General features: G+C 32.8%; 1 protein-coding gene across 2 annotated transcripts in view; it reads left to right on the forward strand.

Moving 5' to 3' along the window:
* LOC129954234 (homeobox protein extradenticle) overlaps positions 1-21,826 on the forward strand; it is a 68,966-nt gene that overhangs the window by 44,987 nt on the left and 2,153 nt on the right. The window contains exons 4-5 of one of the 2 annotated variants that reach the window (XM_056068008.1): positions 21,346-21,492; positions 21,548-21,722. In XM_056068008.1, coding sequence (XP_055923983.1) covers positions 21,346-21,492; positions 21,548-21,722 — 322 coding nt within the window. The remainder of the gene's footprint in view (positions 1-21,345; positions 21,493-21,547; positions 21,723-21,826) is intronic. The other variant, XM_056068009.1, reaches the window with a different exon arrangement.

Genomic DNA, 21,826 nt, shown 5'->3' on the forward strand with positions numbered 1-21,826 from the left:
ATATGATAGCAGAACACGTCCCTCACAAGCATTATATCATGAATGTTTCGTCTTGATTCCAGGGACTTAATTCCTAGCAATAGGCATCTGGCTTTATAATCGGGGACAAAACTCCATTTCATTTTGAAAAATATGAATTTTGTGAAACTCCTTTGGACTTTTTCGAAGCGATTAGAAAAGGTCTTAAAGGACGGATTCCATATAACATCTGCGTATTCAAGTATATTGATCTGGCAAGGGATGTATAAAGTGATAATAACTCGTAGGGGTCACAAAAGTCAACGCAGTTTAATAAAACCAACAAGTGAATTCGCTCTACCAACTACTCGTATGTAGTCAACATGACATTTAAAAGAAAAAGTTGAATAAAAAATTATACCAACATCTTTGATATTTTCTACACGGGAGAGTGTGTTAGACTCGATCAAGCATTTAAAGTCAATATAAGTGTTTGATTTAAAAAAAGAAATAACATTACATTTTTTTATATTTAACTTTAAACTATTTGAATAACACCATTCAACCACCCGATTTATATCGGACTCAACACGATAGCAGTCATCAACACTTTTTATCTCAAGAAATAATTTTAGATCATCGGCATATAGGAGACACTGGGAGTGATTTATGGCTAACGTAATGTCATTGATAAAAATATTAAAAAGAAGAGGACCCAAATGACTGCCCTGCGGGACACCAGAAGTACATTCTATAGACCTCGATAGGAAGCTATCAATGACAACTTTTTAAGACCTACCTATGAGGTATGACGAAATCCAACTGAGAAACTTAGAGTGGAATCCAAATATCTCAAGTTAACGTAGCAGTGTGTGATGGCTAACAGAATCAAAGGCTTTACTAAAATCTGTGTATACAGCATCTACCTGACTCAATGCCTCAATTGAATGTTGAAAAAAGAGCCATAGTTGTAGTGGTGGATCGCCCAGATATAAATCTGTGTTGCAATTCAGATATGGATTCTTTCGTTAAAAATTCAATTTTATTTTTTACTAAACTCTCAAACAAGTTGGGAATGGCTGAAAGCTTTGAAATATCTTTATAATTTTCTACTATATTTCCCAATAGCAAACACAAATTTGTCTGTGCCGGTTGCTTTACATATGAAGAGCAATGTTATTCTATCTTTTGGTAATTTCTGCGCTTGTACATCATGGCCATCTTCGACATGGGTCTCATCCGCGTTATAAATGTTTTCTACATCATATTTTTGCAATAGCTTTGGCACAACAAGTTCTACAAAATACTTGCGGCTTCAGCGTCGGCTGAACCACCTGCTCCATGAAGCCTCCTAAAAGAAATCTTGGATCTTTTTTTCCAACTTTGTAACCAACCGTTGCATTAAAGTCTGAAATATTCAACTGAATTGCAAATTGTTGTGCTTTTTCCAGTAAAATTGGACCTGTTATCTTTGCATTTTTTCGCTCATATTTTGGAACCATCTTTTCACAGTTTTGTCTAGAATTGAGTATTTACCATCCCTGTTTCTTTTCCTGTTTAAACTCTTGCATTTGTATTTTTGTTCTTCGAATTGTTTTTCGTTCTTTATTACTTTAGACAAATTTCTTTTCGACTTTTTCCCGATTTAATATCTTCCACAATAACCAATTTAGTTTTAATTGAAATGTTATTACGCGACAACTGAAAAAATAAAAACACAAATAATAACAAACTTAATGTCAAAATGAACACCGAACTGAAATTCATTCAATCATTCATTCAAATGTCAAATTAATGTCAAAATGAACACCGAACTCAATTTCATTCAATCATTCATTCAAATGTCAAATTACATCATATCTACATAAATGACATTTGCGTGGTTTGTTTTAAATTTTTCTTAAGGGTCTGTTCACGTTTTTTGAATTTCGCGATTTGTTTGCAAGTTTCTTATATGCAACCAACTTTACATGAAAAATAAAAGTTTGTGTTTGAGAAATGTTTCTTTAATCAGTGTATTTCTTATAAACGTGTTTCTTATAAACATACAATTCAGCATTCAATTTTGTGGGAAAGTTCATGGTGCTTTTGTTCAAGTTTCTTCAAAGCGAGGTTTTTTATAAGCTTGTTTCTTATAAGCGATAAACACGCACTAAAAAATTAAAAAATGAAAACAAACTACTTATTATACATACTCTAGGAACATGCCTTCGAGATACACAAGATTTATCGATAGTACCAACATTTATAATCGATATTCGAACAATCTTACTTCTACTTTCATTCAAAAAAATTCAGCTGTTATTAAAAATATCTAAACCAAAATACAAGCTTAATATTTGAATAGGAAGTCTTTATTCAACAAAATGTAAAAAGAATTTATTTTTCACTTTATTATAAACCTTTCAAAAATAAAATAGTAAAATAAGTTATATAAATTATAAAATAAAGTAGAATTATAATCTTCATATTTTAACTAAACTTATCTTTGGAAATACTATACTCCAAGGAATTGTTTCTCATTGTAAGAATGTTTCCGTAGCGTTATTGTTACTGCGTAGGATTTTGCATTCCAGATGTCTATCTGCTGTTTTTTACGAGAAAATGACAGTATGTAATTTAATAAGAGTAATTCTTGTCATGAATGAAAATGTGAGTCCCTTTTATCATTATAAATACTCACAGGAACGTTTGAGATTTGTAAGTCATTTGGGCCTGATTTTATACTCCAGCCAACAAATTAATTTCTTATTTACCATTTTAAGCTGACATCTTTATTTTGGAATAACCTATCAAAAGGTATTGTCTCACCCCGATAAAGCCGTTAAACAAAATATAAGATAGTAACATACTTGTGCAAATCTGTTAAAATCAGGCCTTGAATAATGCTTTGTTGTTAGAATGATTACCTTTTAAAAAGATGGATGTTTTCAATTCTTAATCAATTTTAAAAATGTCAAGGTTTCATTTATCATCGCCTCATCCACAATAATTGTGTACATGTTAAACCCTTCGGTAATAAAGAATAACACACAATCTTAACATTCGCGTCTAATTTCCGAAAACATACATACATACATATGTACGTCCTTAACACAATATTCTACCCGTTTATGTCTCACTTCCTAGCAAATTGTTCAAAATTATTAATGTTATTTTCATTTCATTCTTATGTCTATGACAAAAACCTATTACAAGGAGCACCTATTAAGCGCCAGTAGCGCCTGTTTAGTGTTTACCTATCCTGTCTCACAGTTTTATTCTCAAAATTAACTTGTTGATTCCAATAGACCGGAGGGAAATTTATGACTGGCTACATAAAGGTCGTAAATTTGTCTTGTGAATTTCATGGAGGGTAGTTTGGAGTACACAATGCTCAAAGGGATTTATGTTTTACGACTTTTTTATTACTTAATTGTATGTGATTTTGTGCGACAGTATAGGAAAATACTAAACTGTAACTTATTGTTGCATTTGTTGATGTTGTGTTGTTATTTGTAGGTATGACATTTCTTAATGAATGTTTAAAGTTATGTTTTGAATGAAAACATATTTAAATCAGTTAAGTACAGAGTTCGTTAACATTTTATATACTCAAGTAATTTTCAAAAAAAGGGATTTGAATTTACTTGATAATTTCAATCTTAGGTCCAACAGGTTGATATGTTTAACGATAAAGTAATTAAATAATTTGAACATATTATTCAGAGAAGAACATTGTTTATAATTAGCCCGATAGTTTAGAATACATACACAATCGTTTAAATCCCTTTGGTTTCTTTGAGGAGTTCTATAGTTGATACGAGACAGAAGGTGCAAAGAGTCAGTCAAAAATAAGAATGTCCGCTCTCAAGACTCGGCTTATCAATAAGTTTTAGTCTGTACTGATAAGGTGAAAGATAGGAGGAATTATCCCATCTCAACCCTCCTTCAGTAGATAGATATATAGAAAGATAGATTTCTATTACTTAAAATTGTTAAATACCATAGTTTCCGTTACATTTGATTGGGATATTAATTTGGTAATAAAAGTGTTTTCGCGTCTGCAGGTTGACTATGTGTGTTTCAAATTATTTACAAAGAAAATGTTCACTATTTAACAAAATGTAAATAAACAATTACAAAAATAAATTACTTAATAATTAATACACAATTTTTATACAAAAGATTTAACATCTTTTAGTTTGGCAAAAACAAAATTAGAGTTGAGTAAAACTTGGATTCAAGATTAAAAAAAAAAATGAAGAGCTTTTAGTTTGGCTAAAACAAAAATAAAGCGTATTTGAACTCATTAAAAATTAAGCGTTAACCATTTTTATATTAGTTGAAACAGAATTTCAGTTATTTAAAATAATAAATAATATACAACAATTTAATTCAAAAATAGATTTATTTACATAAAATAATTGTACATTTTAACATTTTAATCCTATCTATCATAAGGACAAGGCTAAAAACCATTTGCCAAGAACTATCAATTTTTGAGTACATTTACATCAAGAGTTTTATTCTAATTATCTTTTTCCTTTTAAATTTAATATTAATACTATTTAATATTATACTATTTAAGAGTGTTGGCATAAGTTTCAATTTGTTAATATAGATTAAGTTTCTTTAAGTTTTTTTTTATGTTTAAGTCGATTCATCTGAGTTCAAAAGTCTTCATCAGTTATCATTTTTCGATAACTTAGTGGAGTCTTGCAAAATTTGTCGATAGCTTCCCAGTCGGGACCGTTTAAAGTATTTTTTACACTTTTTCGGATGACAAGCTTGGTTTCAAAAGCAGCTCCTTCTGATGTCTTTAAATGCTGGGCATACTCCTATGAAATGAACGGAATCCTCACGCTGTACCATGTTGCATATTGAACAAAATAGTGGTAGATCACTTCTATGGGGTATGAAATTAAACGGCACCTCTCCTCTTGCTCTAAAGATATATGAAATTTTGTAAGTGCTATGACAGTCCTTGAAATAGTTATGGGAACCCAAGTTCAGTTCCAAGGTACTGTAAATTTCTCTGTGAGTGGAGGCATCTGCGTCTTCTCTCCATTTTATTCGCATTTTGTCATCTATGTGCTCAATAAACATGTAAAGGGTTTCCTTCCATTGGGTTCTTGAGTCCCAGCTCAGTTGAAGAGGATAGCTATAGCTCTCTGCTAGGTCCAGAATATCCTTATACCATAAGGTGTCATTGGTAACTGCAAAGTTAATAAGTTTCCGTGGTAGTCTATCTGCATCCATATTAATTGCTTTAAGTATATAGTTGATATTGAGTTTTAGGGTTTGAATAAATAAAGCGGACATTCCTGTTTCAATCATCAACATCTAATACGGTGAAAATCCGGGTAGTTGAAATGTTCTACGAAGGTGATATCTTAACAGTTTTTCAACAGTATCAAAGTATAAGTGGCCCCATGCCCGGGCACCATAAAACAAAATGGATTTCGCTACTGCTTCAAAAACTTGGTATTTTGTACCTACTGTGCTCGATAATACTTTGGAGACAATTTTTCCATGTTGAATTAATTGCACACTTAGCTTGGGATAGTTTTTCAGTTTCCATATTCAGATTAGAGGTGAAAATCATTCCTAGGTACTTGTATTACTTAACTACTTCGATTGATTCTCTCGCAAATACCCATTTCTCTGCTCTGGGCATTCTACCTCCACCACTTTTGAATATCATAATTTTTGATTTGCTCAAGGTTCCAAAGATTACAGTATTCCGCAACTCGATTAATCATCATTTGCATAGATTCGGGTGATTTAGCCAAAATGACAATGTCGTCAACGTACAAAAGAGCCTTGATATGCATTCCTGCGAAAATGATTCCACCTGAGAGGTGATCAATGATGTCTTCAATGAAAAGGGCGAAAATTGATGGACTTGTGTTGCATCCTTGTCTAACAACACCTGCTGTTGTAAACCACTCTGACAAATCGCTTCCGCACCATACAGCTGATTTAGATTCATCGTACAAGCTTTCTAAGGTTTTACCAAATTTGTGGCTTAAACCATAGTTATATAGCTTGTAAAACATTTTTTTGCCATCAATGGTGTCAAAAGCAGCAGTCTATGAAGAAAGCATATAATTTTTGTTTTTTAGCAATAAAACTTGGGACTATGCTGCGTAACAAAAATATATAATCGGCCGTGGCATAACCAGGACGAAATCCAGCTTGAAGCTCTTTCAGAAGCTTGTTTTCGTTGATCCAAAGTTCTAGCCGGTTTTGGAGAATACTTGTAAAAATTTTAGCTGATGAGTTCAACAGTGAAATTCCCCTATAGTTGTCTGGATCTATGGAACCGGGTAAATTATTATTATTAAATTATAGAAAAACATGATATATAATCATACTGTTACTATTTAATTTAAGTATAAACAGATTGATTTTTCAAGATATTTGGATAGATTTTTCCAATTTTCACCATTTAAAATTGTTAAAGTTTGCTCCATAGTTAGAGTAGGTTTGCCAAAGTATAGGTCTCTCGTTCATTATAAACTGGGCATATAGATAATGTGTAGTGGATGCACTCTTGTAACGTGAGCCGTTTAAATTAAGTTGCTCACTTCTTGCTTTGCAGATTAACGAAATTTCACTTGTACTGTATTCAACACTAAAATAGTTATTTACGAGATCATGTTTCAAATCGGGGTAAATGACTCTGTTGATTGAAGATGAAATTTTTTGTAAATTTTCATTCCGCTGGTAGATGTCGACACCCTGTAATAACCCGTAGAGTGGTTCTTTTAGTACGATTAAATTAGTATATTGGAAATTTAGCTCAATTCCACTTCCGCACTTCGTTGCCCATGGTCTCCTATCCAATCCACTTTGTTATCTATGATGTACTTTGCTCTTGACAATTTAATTCTATTTGGTCTATATGCCAGTACTTTCAAGATGTAGGCAAAGTGGAGTTTTAGAGTATGAATAAAAAGAGCATTAAGGCCGATTTCGAGTAGTAGAACATAGTTTGGAATATTGGATGGTAAGTAGAAAAGCCGTTTGAGAAAGTAACGTTGAAGTTTTTCTACTTCTTCATGTGACTGATATCCCCATATTTTCTTGTACTTGGCTGAGGATGGTACATCTTTGCTGTTCATAATATCTTTCCATGACGCGTTAATCATACTTTTTGACGCTATCAGTTTTTTTTCTCAAGATGTGAGGTTAACTTCATATTAGATTTTAAAAGTATTCCAAGGTATTTGTATTCTGCCACAATTTCAATGGCCTCTCCATTAAAGAACCACTTTTCATTAGGTTTAAGTTTTGATTGTGTATTTCTTACTATCATTACTTTATATTTTTCTAGATTAACCGTTAATTTCCAGACTCTACAAAAATCAACTAGCTTATTTATCATAAGTTGTAAACTTTGGGCGATTCTGCTAAAAGCACAATGTCATCTGCATACTTGAGTACGTTTAGACCTGCAAAACTTATTCCAGCGTGTAGATACATTAATATATCATCAATGAATATAGCAAAGAGAACTGCACTCAAAAGACAACCTTGTTTGACGCCAGATGTAGTCTCAAACCATTCAGACATTTCTATCCCATCCCAAACCGCTGAGCTAGTGTTTTTGTACACATTTTTCAGGACCAAAAAAAGTTTCATAGACAGTCCTTTTTGTTTCGAATGGAAAGCAGCTTTAAAGTCCACGAAAAATATGTACAAACTTCTTTTTTGCCGAAGGAAATACTGTGAAATCGAGTTTAAGGTGAAAATGTTATCAACTACGGAGTAGCCATTACGGAAACCAGATTGGTATTCACTAAGCACTTCATTATTTGCTATTCAAATGTTGATGCGACTAAGGAGTACAGATGCAAATATCTTCGCAATAGAATTCATAAACGATATCCCTCTATAATTATTTGCTAGGTATTGAAAACATTATTAAAAAGGTGAAGAATTTCATACAAAAAATCAACAGGCGAGTTTTTGTAAAACTCATTGCTTATTCTATCTGGGCCTGGCGGTTTGTTATTCGCTGCGTAATGCAATGCATTTTGGATTCCTTATATTGAAACTTGAGAATCAAGAGTTTGGTCTAAAATTAAAGGTTCCGCAAAAGAAAAATGATTGAAGGTTGGACCAGAATTGATTAAATTTTTGAAATAGTTGGCTAAAACACTTGCTTTCAAGTTTGATCCGCAAATAAGCTTAGACGCTTTCAATTATTTGATATTATTGCAGAAACTTTTACTATCTATGATATTTGAAAGTTCATGTGTTATTGATGTATAATAATCCTGGCGTTTTGATTTGCACAAATCCTTGTAAGCTTTAATATACTGTTTAGTCGTTGTTTCATTTAATTTTTTTTGTTTCCTGGTTTCCTTTAAAAGTTCAAAACAATTATTTCTTGCATTTAAACAGTCTTTATCAAACCATTTTTGATTGACGTTGACTATCTTTTGTTGTTTCTTATATTGGTGGTAGCTTTTATACATTTACAAAGAGAGTCTAGTCTTGAACTTCTATCGGAAAATAAAGAAGTATCAGTTATTTTCTGAAGTTTAATCAACATTTTCATTTGGTAGTTCCCTTTTTGACTTTCTTTCCAAATAATTTTTGGGTGGTAAGGTGATTTCTGTGTAATTTGAGTTTGTGGTTTTGTTAAGTGTAAATTGTACAAAATGTGATCAGAAAAAATCTGTGAGTCAACTTTAAAAGACAAAATACGATTCCTCCATAAATCCAGTAAAAATCTCAGAAACCTTTTTTGCACCAGTTCTTTCTGACAAGTATAATTTGTTGCCCAGAGCTGAAAAGCGTATTGAAGAATTATTCTCACAAATGTTATAAAAAGTTGCAATATTAGTCCAACCAAGAATTGGTAAGGCCAGTTTGTAGTTATGTGGTTTTTAGACTCAATTTCTGTAAGTTAACATTTATTACGAATCCATCAGTCATTTAACCTTACATTAGCTTTGTGAACATTAAAAATAATTATTATTGTTGTGATTTTTGTGCAAAATTTTCAAGAAAATTATGGAGATTCATTTATAAATAAATTAAAGTTATTCTTTTCATCAGCTAAATATTTTCTCTGCATATTCAAATGATATCAGAAAAAACTTCTTCTACTTTTGAATATTCACAAGAAGTAAATATTAAGTATTTACTGACCAAAAGGATGGATGGGAAATTCGAATAAGACAAGAAGACCGACCCTACCGAATTAATTCATTTACTCGTACATACTCGCATATACATACATACATATACATAATACCACCCCAGCAATAATATTAATAATAAGACAATTTATAATCTAAAAATTCGCATAGTTGGACCGTAATTTTACTTTAATTAAATAATTGTGCCTAAAATACGTAAATTTGAATGGTAATCCCTTTAGAAATCTTGCGCCGCTCTTATGCTGCTGCTTGCCCAATGAAACGCAAATGAAGAAGAGAAGAATTAATTTTGTTTTCCTCGTTTTGTTTTTGTTTTCCTAAAAAGGCCCATGGCAAGCCTTGTCTTGTTTAATTTTTTGTTTTAAATTTTAATGCAAATTCCTCACATGAAAATTTAAAGATATAAAAGTATGTATACATTCAACATCAATCGGCTCGGCTCGGCTCGGCATTGGACTACGAATAAGAATAAGAAGGCTGAAAAAGAGTCCTGGATTTTTTCTTTATATTTCATTTCATTTTATTTCATTTATTTTGTGTTGTTGTTGTGTTTTTTGCTATTTAGTTGGTTGTATGGTCGTATCTGCTGAATTTGTAATCCTTTTTTATTATTCAAAAGAGAAACTACACCTCCAATCCATGGAATATATAATTTTCCAAAAACTAAAGTCATCCAACAATTGCTGTGCGGCGAACTGTTGAAATGTACAAAACTTTCTCCGGGAGGATAAACTCATCGTATCCTTTTATTATAAATGTATCTATATATTTATGTATGTACCCGTATATATATTTTTGGAGCGACACGGGATTGATAAAAAGGGGCTATGCTAAGGATAAAGTTGCACGTTTATTCTTAAGACAGCAGTGGCGATGGCAAAGACGACAACGAAGACGAAGAAAACAACGACGACGATGAGATGTGATGAGAAAAAAAAAAAGAAATTCAAAAGACGACGCAGAATAACAAGAGAAACAATATGAAAAGTTAAATCGGATCACATCGGTGTCGTAAATTCCCTTTCGAGCATCCCCTTGAATAATCCACCGAGTACGATGTAGGGGAAAATGTGAATTGTGTGTGTGGGGGAGGTGTCTAGGGGGGATTGAATGGTTTAAAGTTACTTGGCTGTAGATAAGACACATAAGGTAAGGTATTACTAGAGGATAAGATGTAAGAGCGAGGAAAATATAAAGAGGATATACCATTTTTCTATTGAGTTTTAGCTAGTTCCTTCAGGGGATGACCACCACTATACCGCCGCGCCGCACTGGGCCGCGCCATCCTTAGATAATCCCCAAGGATTTCCAGTTTCTAATTTTCTAACTTTTACTCTCATTCATTTCTTTATCCTTAGAAGAAAAAAAAATGATTAAAACTATATTATTTTGGCGTACATTTTTAAAAACAAAACACACAAACATAAATACATACCTTACCTAGAAGTAAGTTGAAGAAAAAAAATCGATTTTGATTAAACGCCTTGTTGTAAATGAAACTTAGAGTGGGGTAGAATTTTAGCCATTTAACCAAGTCATCCATATGCCCATGTCTATGCCAGAGTCGATGCCGACTGCTAGAAAGTACTTAAGCGGTCTCATTTTACTCATCTTCTCTCTCTCGGTCTCTATATTGCATGAAAGACAAAATAAGATACGTGGCCTCTTTGGGTTATGTCCTTTTCTTTATTTGCGGTGAAGCTGGCGACAGATGGAATAACGTAATTTGATTCAGCGTGGTGTTTGTGAATGTACCCCCAAACCAACACCCTTTATATCAGCTGTATTTTTGCCTGCTTTCCTTGCTTGCTTGCCTGCCTGCCTGCTGCCACAGTCGCACTGTGTGTATAAGGTACAATTTCATTATAAATGAAGAAAAGAAAAGATAGGTGTGAGGTTTAGGGAAACCAAGTATAAGGTGGGTCGGGTTCGACTTTGGTTTTGGGATAGAGATAGAGATAGAGAGGAAGGGTGTTTTTGTTCTTTAATTCTAACTCAACCTGCACCAGTACTATTTGTGCTCCTTTTATTTGTATAACAGTTTGCATTTATTTCCAACTACCGTTACCATATTACATGCTATAAATCAATTTTATATCTTTTTTAATGATATACTCGTAACTCACCCCTTCATATATTAAAAACAGTTTATATCCCAGAGTTATAATTTATGACATTTGTTTTTGAATGAAAACAAAATTTAAGATAAACATAAGAATTGCATTTGTAAAAAGTACCGTTCTCAGGATTTAGAGTTTCAAAATATTAGAAGACACATAATAAAGTTGTTTCTTTAGTGATAGGTAAAAGGGTCTTAGGTCAACAAATTGCATATAAGGTTTTTGATTTGGTGTAATGGCGTTTTCTTAGTCTCTTTGTATTGAGCGAAGAACAACTCAACTGCTAAATATCGCATTAATGTAGTTTTTAAACAACAAGGCAGTTAAATTCATATACAATCCCTGCCCATATTATTAGACGCACTGCAGAATTTTTATAACTATTAGGTTATACGCAATATTTAAACATTTTTTTTTTATTTTATTTATTTAATCTACAAGCAATATTACAGCTAACAGATATAAGCACTCCAAGAGCAAATTAAAATGTGAATAAATATAATACTTCAGTTTTAAATTTATTAGGATTAAGATTAAAAAAGTCAATATTTGAAGACACTTCATTGAAATATGTAATAGATCTTGATAAAGTTTCATTACTACCATAATTTGTCATGTGAATTCTTTGGAATAAGAAGAATCTAGCTCTCATAGACCTAGCGGGAACATAGATTGGTACCAAGGAAAGAAGAGATGGACATTAAATATGGTAGCATAGTAAGTCTCTAATAAGCATTACACTATGAATTTTTATCTTGATTGCAACGACTTTATTCCAAGTAATTGGCATCTAGCCTCATAACTAGGACTAAAGTTCCAACCAATTTTCTTAAATATATATTTTGTAAATTGTCTTTGAATCTTTTCAATCCGATCAAAATGAACTATATAAATAGGACTCCAAATAACATCAGCATATTCCAAAATTGATCTGACGAGAGATATATACAGGGATAATAACACGAAAGGGTCTTTAAAGTCTTTTCCATTTCGTTTTATGAAACCTACTAGCGAGTTGGCCTTGGGAACCAAATAATCGAAATGACCTTTAAAAGAAAGTTGGGAATCAAGAATAACTCCTAAGTCTTTAATACTTGAAACCCTATCTAAACCCACAGATTCAATTGCATAGTTGAATAAAAAAATATGAGATTTTCTGGAAAAAGAAATCGTGTTACACTTTTTGATATTCAATTTAAGGTTATTGATGTGACACCAATTTGATAAAGAATCAATGTCAGATTGCAAAAGTTGACAATCGTCCAAACTCGAAATTTTTGAAAATATTTTCAGATCGTCCGCATATAATAAGCATTCACAATAATTAAAGACCTTGCGGGACACCTAATGTACACTGAATTTCCTTAGAGTATGTATCTCCAATCTTAACTTGTTGTGTTCTACAAGATAAATATGACGATAACCAACGAAGAAAGTGAGAATGAAAACCAAAAATCTCAAGTTTTTTTTAAAGTATTTGGTGGTTCACAGAATCAAAGGCTTTACTAAAGTCAGTGTATACTGCGTCTACGTGAAATTTTTGTTCCATAGCATTAGTGACATACGAAGTGAAATAAGTTAAATTGGTAACAGATGATCGACCGGATACAAAACCATGCTGTACTTCTGATAAATATTCACTTGTAAGAAAATCAAGCTTTATTTTCACCATGCTTTCAAACAATTTGGGAATTGCGGAGAGTTTACAAATACCCCTATAATTTTCTACATCATTTTTAGAACCTGATTTGACCAAGTAAGAAAGTTTCCATTCATCATTAAAAATACCTTCTTGTAGGGACTTGTTGAATATGCTTAGTAAAGGAGCACAGATGGAATCACAACAATTTTTCAACACTGCCGAAGGAATGCCATCTGGTCCAGAACTATAATTAGACTGAAGTGATTTTAGTCCGGAATTAACTTCTTCAAAACTTAACTGGATCGAACCAATATCAAACCTACTTTTTATGTTTTTTAGTGAACTATTATTAAATCCTGAATGAGAATAAACGGATTTGAAATAATTAGCAAACAATTCAACTATGGAGTCTAAATCCGACGATTCAACACCTCTGAAAAACATAGTATTTGGAATCCCTATCGATTTTCTTTTAGAACTGAAAATGACCAGAACGATTTACTGTTGTTTTTACTTGCGACATATAGGAACTATATGGCAAGTTTTGCATTCGTGCAAAATTTCGAACTCGAGATTTTAATCAAACTTGATATTACGATGGTAGAGAAGTCGAAAAAAGTGGGTCCCGCGATTCCGTCCGGTCGGTTTTGTCTGTCTGTCCACGCTCCTACAACCTAAACCATTGCTTCGATTGAGTCCAAATTTGGAAGTTAAGGTTTTGAGCAGATTCGCGTTAGGCGTTTTTTTCATTTTTTTTTTAAGATCAAAACTAACAGTGGCCACCATACAATTTTTTTGGTCAAAAAACGAAAATTTTAATTTTCTCAAAAACAAACCGATAGATTTTCTTTAAATTTTCTCTAAAAATTTATTTTTTGATTTGGCTGCTTTTAATAAGAAAAACAAATTTTTGTATTGCTCAGGAAAGGTACCGCTCATAGAACCGTTATTTTGTTTTTTAATTTTCTCAGCAACTTATAAACCGATTTCAATAATTTTTTTTCTGAATAAGCTCTTATATTGCTTTAACAATATTTGATTATCAAAAGTGCAATTTTTTGTTATTTGGATTTTTAAAAAAATATTGAATTTCATTTTTTCAAAATTCGATATCTCAAAAACGGGTCAACATTTTTTTACGAAATTCAAACTTTTAGCGTATATTAACAATCTCTAAACAACTGCGTACCAAAAATATTTTAAGAACTAAATTGAAAAATTTTATATATAAAAAATTAATTTAAAAAAAAACCGCTCTAACGATTTTCAAAAAAAAATTTTCAAAAATTAAATGTTTTTTTATTTATAAAATGGCATTTAAATTTTTGAAGACAAACTTTTTTTTCGGGCGAAATTTTGAATCTTAAAATAGTTTTTTTTTTTAATATTTTAACTGATGAACCCCAAAGAGCGCATTATTTTATCAAAATTGTAATTACATTCCTAGCTTTTATCTAAATTAGTGCATTTCGTACATATTAATGTATTTTTATAACTAAAATTATTGTAAATACCAACGATATGGCCGCCCATGTAGTGCAACTGTATCGGATATGATATACCTATTTAATCAACAATCTATTTTAAAGTATCTATCAAGAAGTAATATCTTGGTAACTTTGTATATGTGATTTTAAAATATTGTTCTTTACGAATAAGGTTGTTTCACACATGATTTACTTTCCTTCGCCTATATAAAAGAATAAATACTTAGTACAAGTTTAAGAAAAGGGCCAGAAAGTGTATATGTATTTCCTATTAGAATCACTTTTTCAACGTATACACATTATACCTATTTATAAAGGTATTACTTACAACTTCTACAACTACTGCTTACGTGTCACTTCATAACTAAAATCCAAAACGCTCAAAAGCCTGACCTTAAACAACACATGAATAGCAATTTCTTGTACCTGTTCGTATGCTTGTTATTTTTTTAAACTTTTACAAAATAAATAAACTGAACGTAAAAACTCCATGTTAGCTTTGAAAACTTATAGTAAAGAAGGAATGTGATTGCATTGTAGTAAGTACCATCAACCTACCAATAACATTCCTTCATTATCATCATAAACATGTCCTTATCTATCTATCTATCTGCATAAAGCTAAGCATGCAAATGAACTATTCTTTATTCGTTTTAGACATCTACCTGCCACCTAACTAAACAACCAATAGGCGATCGCTTTACAATTTAAACATTCATGGTCATGCCTCTTTCTTATCTTATTTATTTTCCATCCTGGTTCTTCTAATATGAAATTACAATAAAGCTATCTAAAGGAAAAAAGCTTTTAAGGAACAAGTTGAATCTATATGAATCGCATTGTAGCTTTATAGGTAATAGAAACCATTTTTCATATACAAAGATCGTACACAAGTTAAAGAAGACTTATGAATGTAAATAAAAACAAATATCGGTACAAGATCCTAAACAGCTGACTTATGCATACAAAAGTTTGTTTCATCCCCTTATTAGATACAATATTAAGCCATTTTGTTTGTTATATAAAGTGCGTTAATATAAATAAAACAAAAACAAATTCATCAATCTTCATATAGTAGCTCTTTATGTGAAAACATATACGAGGATAGACTCAAATAAAATGAAGGAAATTGTGTTGACTTTTTGGGTCGAAAATTAATTATCTCCCTTATTCTGCTGGCTGCTTATGGGAATGGAAATAATATTTTTCTCTCGCTCTCGCTGAATTTCTCCACTTTCGATACGCCACGCCAACGACTCTGCATCTGGTCGCCCTAAAAGTTTCGGCTCATGAGAGTACTATGGTTTTCATTATGTACAATTGTACATAATGGTATTTATATCTTTGAAGACAAACTTATTTTACAGGTATATTTTTAAATCTTATGTAAGTACTTTTTAAAACATACTCTTAGCATACAGGAGCAAGTTCGTGCGACCCAGTCGTGCATTTTATTTTATATTACTTTCAATATTCAAGATATAAGGTCTATATAGAAACTTACTAAGAACTACAAAATCTTTACGTAATTTACTAAAATTATCATAATCCGATTGATTTTGTGATTTATTGTATTTCACGTATGCATTACGTTTTTTTCTTTTTAAGTCACGGAGCTGCTTATTAATCCAAGGTGAATCCGATGATTTTTTTTTTGAAAGAATAAGGAACAAATCTTTGAAAACCCATTAATACAATTTCAATGAAGCGGTTATACATATTTTTCAAATCAAGAAACATAAATTCATTTAACCAATCAATATCAGAGAAATAAGTATATAGTTGAACAAAATTAGTTCTAGAAAAATTATACGATCTAACAGTTTTGTTAACATCATTTAACGAATAAGTGTAAAACTCTATTTCAAAGAACAATTCCTTATGATGAATAGATTCGTTTAAAAGAGGAAAAGGTGCATTACTTAAATTAACTTTGATTTCATCACAACATATAAAAATTAAGTTTAATTAATATTTTTCCTAAAGAGTTATCGATATGATTAACTTGTACTAAGTTTAAAGAATATAAAAAATCAATAAATTTAACTTCGAGATCTTGTTAAATATTAAATGGAAATAACATTTTATCCGTTTCAGACCAATTCCAATGTATATCAGATAAATTAAAATCACCTAAGACACATAAATTATAAGATATAGAACAAAGATTATTAATAAAATCAATATTGTTAATATGTTTTTCATACAAATCAAGTGAGCTACTTGGAGGCACATAACTTACAATAAAAAATACATTTCCTCTGGAAAAAGCATTTAAGTTGACGGAGATGCAAACTTGTTCACTGTCCGATGTTTGTAGAATAACTTCTTTAGAGCAAATGTAGGATCGAACAGCGATAATTATCCCTCCTCCACGTTCTCTAGATGATCTACATCGATGGCGACGATAAACGTCGTAGATACTGCAATCAAATAGTTCTGAAGAGACAATTCCGTTATAAAGCCATGACTCAACAATGATGATAATATCATAATATGTAACACATGTATTTTTAAAGAGATCGTGTACTTTGGTTCGGAGGCCACTTGCATTGTGGAAATAAATCTTTAATGACGAAAGACGAACATATGTAGACTTTAAACCATTCGTTGTTAGGTTGTTATCCCTACGTCCTTCTCCAAGATGTTTTTAGGCATATATACAAAAGGTCGAATTTTGACACCTATCGGCCAAACATTTTTCGCAAAGACCAATGATGACACATCCACCGGAACACCAATTTTAAAATTGACAAAACCATGCTTACGATCCTTATCTGCGTTAGCTGATAGTTTGTGGCACACAAAATGAGATGCATCTATTCCCAGGCTAGTGGAAACAAATGCAATATTATAGAAACAAAAATTCTATAAATCTGTTGTTTTATTTTTATAAAAAATTAGGAAATAGTTTATATTCTGCATACAAAATAATTTAAATGCATTACAATATTGAAAAACTTGGTTAAAATAGCTGAAAGTTGAGATTTTGCATAAAATCTAAAATGCGTCTAATAATATGGCCAGGGACTGTATGTTTTTATAATAACGTCTTATTTCATTGAGTGTGTGTGACCAGTTTCTGACTTAAATCCTTTTTGTGTAACGTCAAAGTTTTATAAAATATTTTATAATAACTACTTTGACCTTCGTTGAACTAATCGTTAATTTATTTTAGAGCCCATAGAAACCCTGAGACCCAAGAGTATTTCTTCATGTTATTAAAAACATCGATTTGTTGCTTCTTGTTATACTATTTTGACACTTTTACTTATTCAAAGCTGCGGAAAGTCAAAACATATCAAAAAGTAAAGCGAACAACCTTTCTACCTTTAGGAGTGCGAATTTTCGAGAAAAAAATCATTAACTAGATTTAGTCAGGCGAGAAAAAAAGGAACCAAAGTTAATGATACCAAAGCATTTTGGAAGATTGTAAGAAAGTTAAACAAACAAAGGTGCTGGCTTTTCATAAAAGTGGAGGCTTCAATTCTGGCTGATTGTGAATACTTTAAAAATCACATGAGATTGAAACTTTTTAAAGGTCTAACAAGAAATTTTAACTGTATTTACGACTCTGTCGAGGTTCCAGAAAGCTTCATGAAAAATATTACATCAAAATTCAAAATAACTATGGAGGTAGATAATTTCTTAACGCTGTTTTGAAGATTTTTAATGTTCTCGGAGAATATTAAGACGGATTTTGAAAGTGCTATTCCACAAGTGACAATATTTTCATCCTGACAAATATTGCCCGATCCGATATAGAAAACGGGGACAATATATGCCTACTTTTTCGAATGTAAAGCAAGCAGCTTTTGGAACCATTGAAGAAAAACCTTATTTTACAAACAGCCAACCCTAGGCTTGTCAACTTACCACGAAAATCTCTCAACTGTAGAGGACTGTTATATATTATCATTCATATATATATTCTTTTCTCTATCTTTTTGGATAACCTTATTACACACCTTCCACTAGGTAACTTACACAAAAATTAAAATCAAAGTTCTGACGTACGCGGATGACTTAGGTAAGGTTAGGTTATAGTAGCTGTCCAAGATGAAAACGGGCACACTTAGGCCAGTTTAATGGCCCATTGTGATACTAAATGAATCTTGAGGCTTCCTCCTAAGTTCAGTGGAACCAGCTTGAGTCCCTTACGAAACATGAGAGGCATTATAACGATATGATTTAGATCGTTTAGAAGAAGAAGAATTCTCCTAGGTAATTCTTGCGTTTTCGAGCCAGAGCAGGGCATGTGCAGAGAAGATGAATAACCGTTTCTTCCTCTTCCTCGTCCATACAGCTTATGAAAAAGTCATTTGAGAATACGCCTAGTCATTTGTCGTGCTTTCCTATTAGACAGTGTTATAACATCTATTGTCGAGCTTATATGCGATCTGCTTAGAGATAGCAGGCACCATGAAAGATTTAAATCTAGTGTTGGCCAGATGTTTTTTGTGACCCTTCATTGCGTCTTGAATTAGCAACAATTTACAAGCAGAGATTGGTATGCCAGTGTGTGCCAAACGTGGTAGAATGGGCTGCAATGTACCGTTCCTGGCGAGTTCAACTGCCTTACAGTAACCTGGAATGTCTCTATGGCCCGGCACCCAGCAAAGGTGAATATTAATTTTGTTTGCCATCTCCATTAGAGATGATTGACACTTATGAACTGGTATAAAGTTTGTAGAGACAGAGTCCAGGGATTTGATAACGGCCTGGCTATCAGAGAAAATACGGATATCAGATGTTTATATCACGTTTTCTTTAAGCCAGGAAAAGGCTTCTTTTATCGCCAAAAGTTCCGCCTGGAACACGCTACAATGATTGGGAAGGTGGAATGAGAGACTTAATTTTAGTCGTTCAGTGTACACACCTCCACCAACCCCTTCTTTTGTTTTTGACCCATTTGTGTAAAAATGGATTGACTCATCCTCCAAGAATGTCTTATCCTCCCAAAAAGATCTGGGAGGTATGGAAATCTGGAAGTTTCTGTCGAATTGCAGTTGGGGGATGGTGTAGTCTGTGTGCTTTGGAATTGATTCTAAATACCTTAGAATTACCAATGTTGTTATTAGTCCACTGCGACGAAGCTTTGAGGTGAATAGCAGAGCTTGCAGCTATTTGTTTGCTAAATATGTCAAGAGGTGTTAGGTAGAACAAGGTGTCCAGTTCCGCAGATGGGGTTGTGCGAGCAAGCTGAACGTTGGACTTTATTTAGCTTATCCCTGTTTATACCTTTCTCTAAAGCAGCCTACAACTGTAAAAATTTAATTTAAAATTTTTCCTTTACGTTGCGTTTCCAATTTAGTTTTGTATCTAACACAAGACCCAGGTATTTAGCCTCGTCTGAGAATTTTAATTGGATTCCTTTAATATAGGGAGGGTTGACAAATGGAATTTTGTATCTCCTCGAAAATAAGACCAGAACGGTTTTGTGTGGGTTAACACCCAGTCCATACCGATCAGCCCAAAGTATTACTCTGTCCAAGGCATTTTTTAAGAGTTATTTTAGGATGTTAAGATGCTTTCCTGAAACTGCTATAACAACGTCGTCCGCATAGGCTATCACTGTGAACCCCTTCGCATCCAGACTAGTTAGGATTTCATTCACCACTAGGTTCCAGAGGAGAGGGGATAGAACACCACCTTGCGGTGTCCCTCTACTAACGAATCCTGTACTAAAAAAGTTACCCAGTTTTGACTTAATTATTCTGCTAGTAAGCATTAAATGAATTAACTCCCGAAGCGAACTCTCTACATTTAGAGATGTTAGTGCAGATGTGATTGCAGATGTGTCCGCGTTGTTAAAGGCACCTTCGATGTCAAGGAAAGCAACCATAGTGAACTCTTTATGATGGATGGAATATTCGACGGTGCGTACTAAAGTGTGTAACGCTGTTTCCACCGATTCACCTTTACAGCAGGCATGTTGAGACGAAGACAGAAGTCTTGTATCGATACTTGCCCTTTAATGGATATCAATCAATCTTTCCAAGGTCTTAAGAAGGAATAATGATAGACTTATAGGTCGTACATCTTTAGGGTCGACTTGCGAGCATTTACCAGCTGTGGGTATAAAAACAACTCTAACTTCTCTCCATGCCGAGGGAACATGGACCGGGTAAAGACATCTGGTAAAAATTGCCTCAAGGATTGGTGCAATTATGTCAGAGTAACGAAGACTTTTAAAATATTTTGTTAAAGAAATTTACCTGATTTTGTAAAGTTGATTAGTGATAAATATGCAATTGCACTTGAACGAGAAATGAAGCAACTGAAAGTCATTTTGTCTAGGTCCCACCTAGATGGGCAAAATCGCACACTGTGCGGCGGCGTAAATTGTCCATAATTGTTTGAAAACGACGTTACATAAAGATGATCCCTAACTTCTTATGGCCCATATTGAACTACATGGACCTAGAGGACTCGTGGTTCCAGCAGGACGGCGCGCGCTAGGTGCCACCCAGCAAAAGCCACGACATCTATACACAACATCTACCCTCCCTTATTGAAAAACCATATAGTAGATCTTCTTGTTTAGTTGTAGATCTAGATAATTCTCATCGTGGTGAATCCTCAAGAAGAACGGTTTGAACGTGTCGCTCATTGGCGAGTTGAACGCAGGCTTTCTTTAATAAAAGCAATGATGGCAGAAGAACTTTAAAAGACCGAAGTAAGTTGACTATGTGGACTCAAACTTTTAGTTTATACAAACTAAAGTTGAAATTCTTTAAACAATAGCTCCGCTTAAAGTATGTTCAAGCACTAGGCAGGCTTCTATGTGGTCAGAGAGATTATAATTAGGATTTTTCCGTATTTAAAAATTACCCAGTAGTATCTATTAAATTGAAAATAAAAATCAATATACAAAAAAGGGGTTTCGATGGACGAAACACATAAGCTACAAATATATTTCCTCCTAAATAAAAGTATATCTGAATGTGTAATTTAATACTTTATTTTTTCCATTGCAGTTCTTTCTATTCGTAATACCCAAGAGGAGGAACCACCAGATCCACAATTGATGCGTTTGGATAACATGTTGATTGCCGAAGGTGTTGCCGGTCCCGAAAAGGGTGGTGGTGGAGCTGCGGCTGCGTCTGCAGCAGCAGCAAGTCAAGGTACTAAATCAACTTTATACATCCTCTTAAATGCATAATTTTTGTGTTTTTGAAGTAGGTTCTTCACTTTCGATTGATGGAGCAGATAATGCAATCGAACATTCAGACTATCGTGCCAAACTTGCACAAATTCGACAGATCTATCATCAAGAGTTGGAGAAATATGAACAAGCGTGCAATGAATTCACAACTCACGTGATGAATCTATTAAGAGAACAGAGTCGCACAAGGTATACACATTCTTTAAATCTCACATAATTTTTAAATTTCAATTAAAATAGGAACAAACAATATTAAAATTATGTATTTATTTTCTTATATAATTTATAATTCA

The sequence above is a fragment of the Eupeodes corollae genome, chromosome 1 (assembly GCF_945859685.1).
Source record: "Eupeodes corollae chromosome 1, idEupCoro1.1, whole genome shotgun sequence".
Classification (NCBI taxonomy): Eukaryota; Metazoa; Arthropoda; class Insecta; order Diptera; family Syrphidae; genus Eupeodes; species Eupeodes corollae.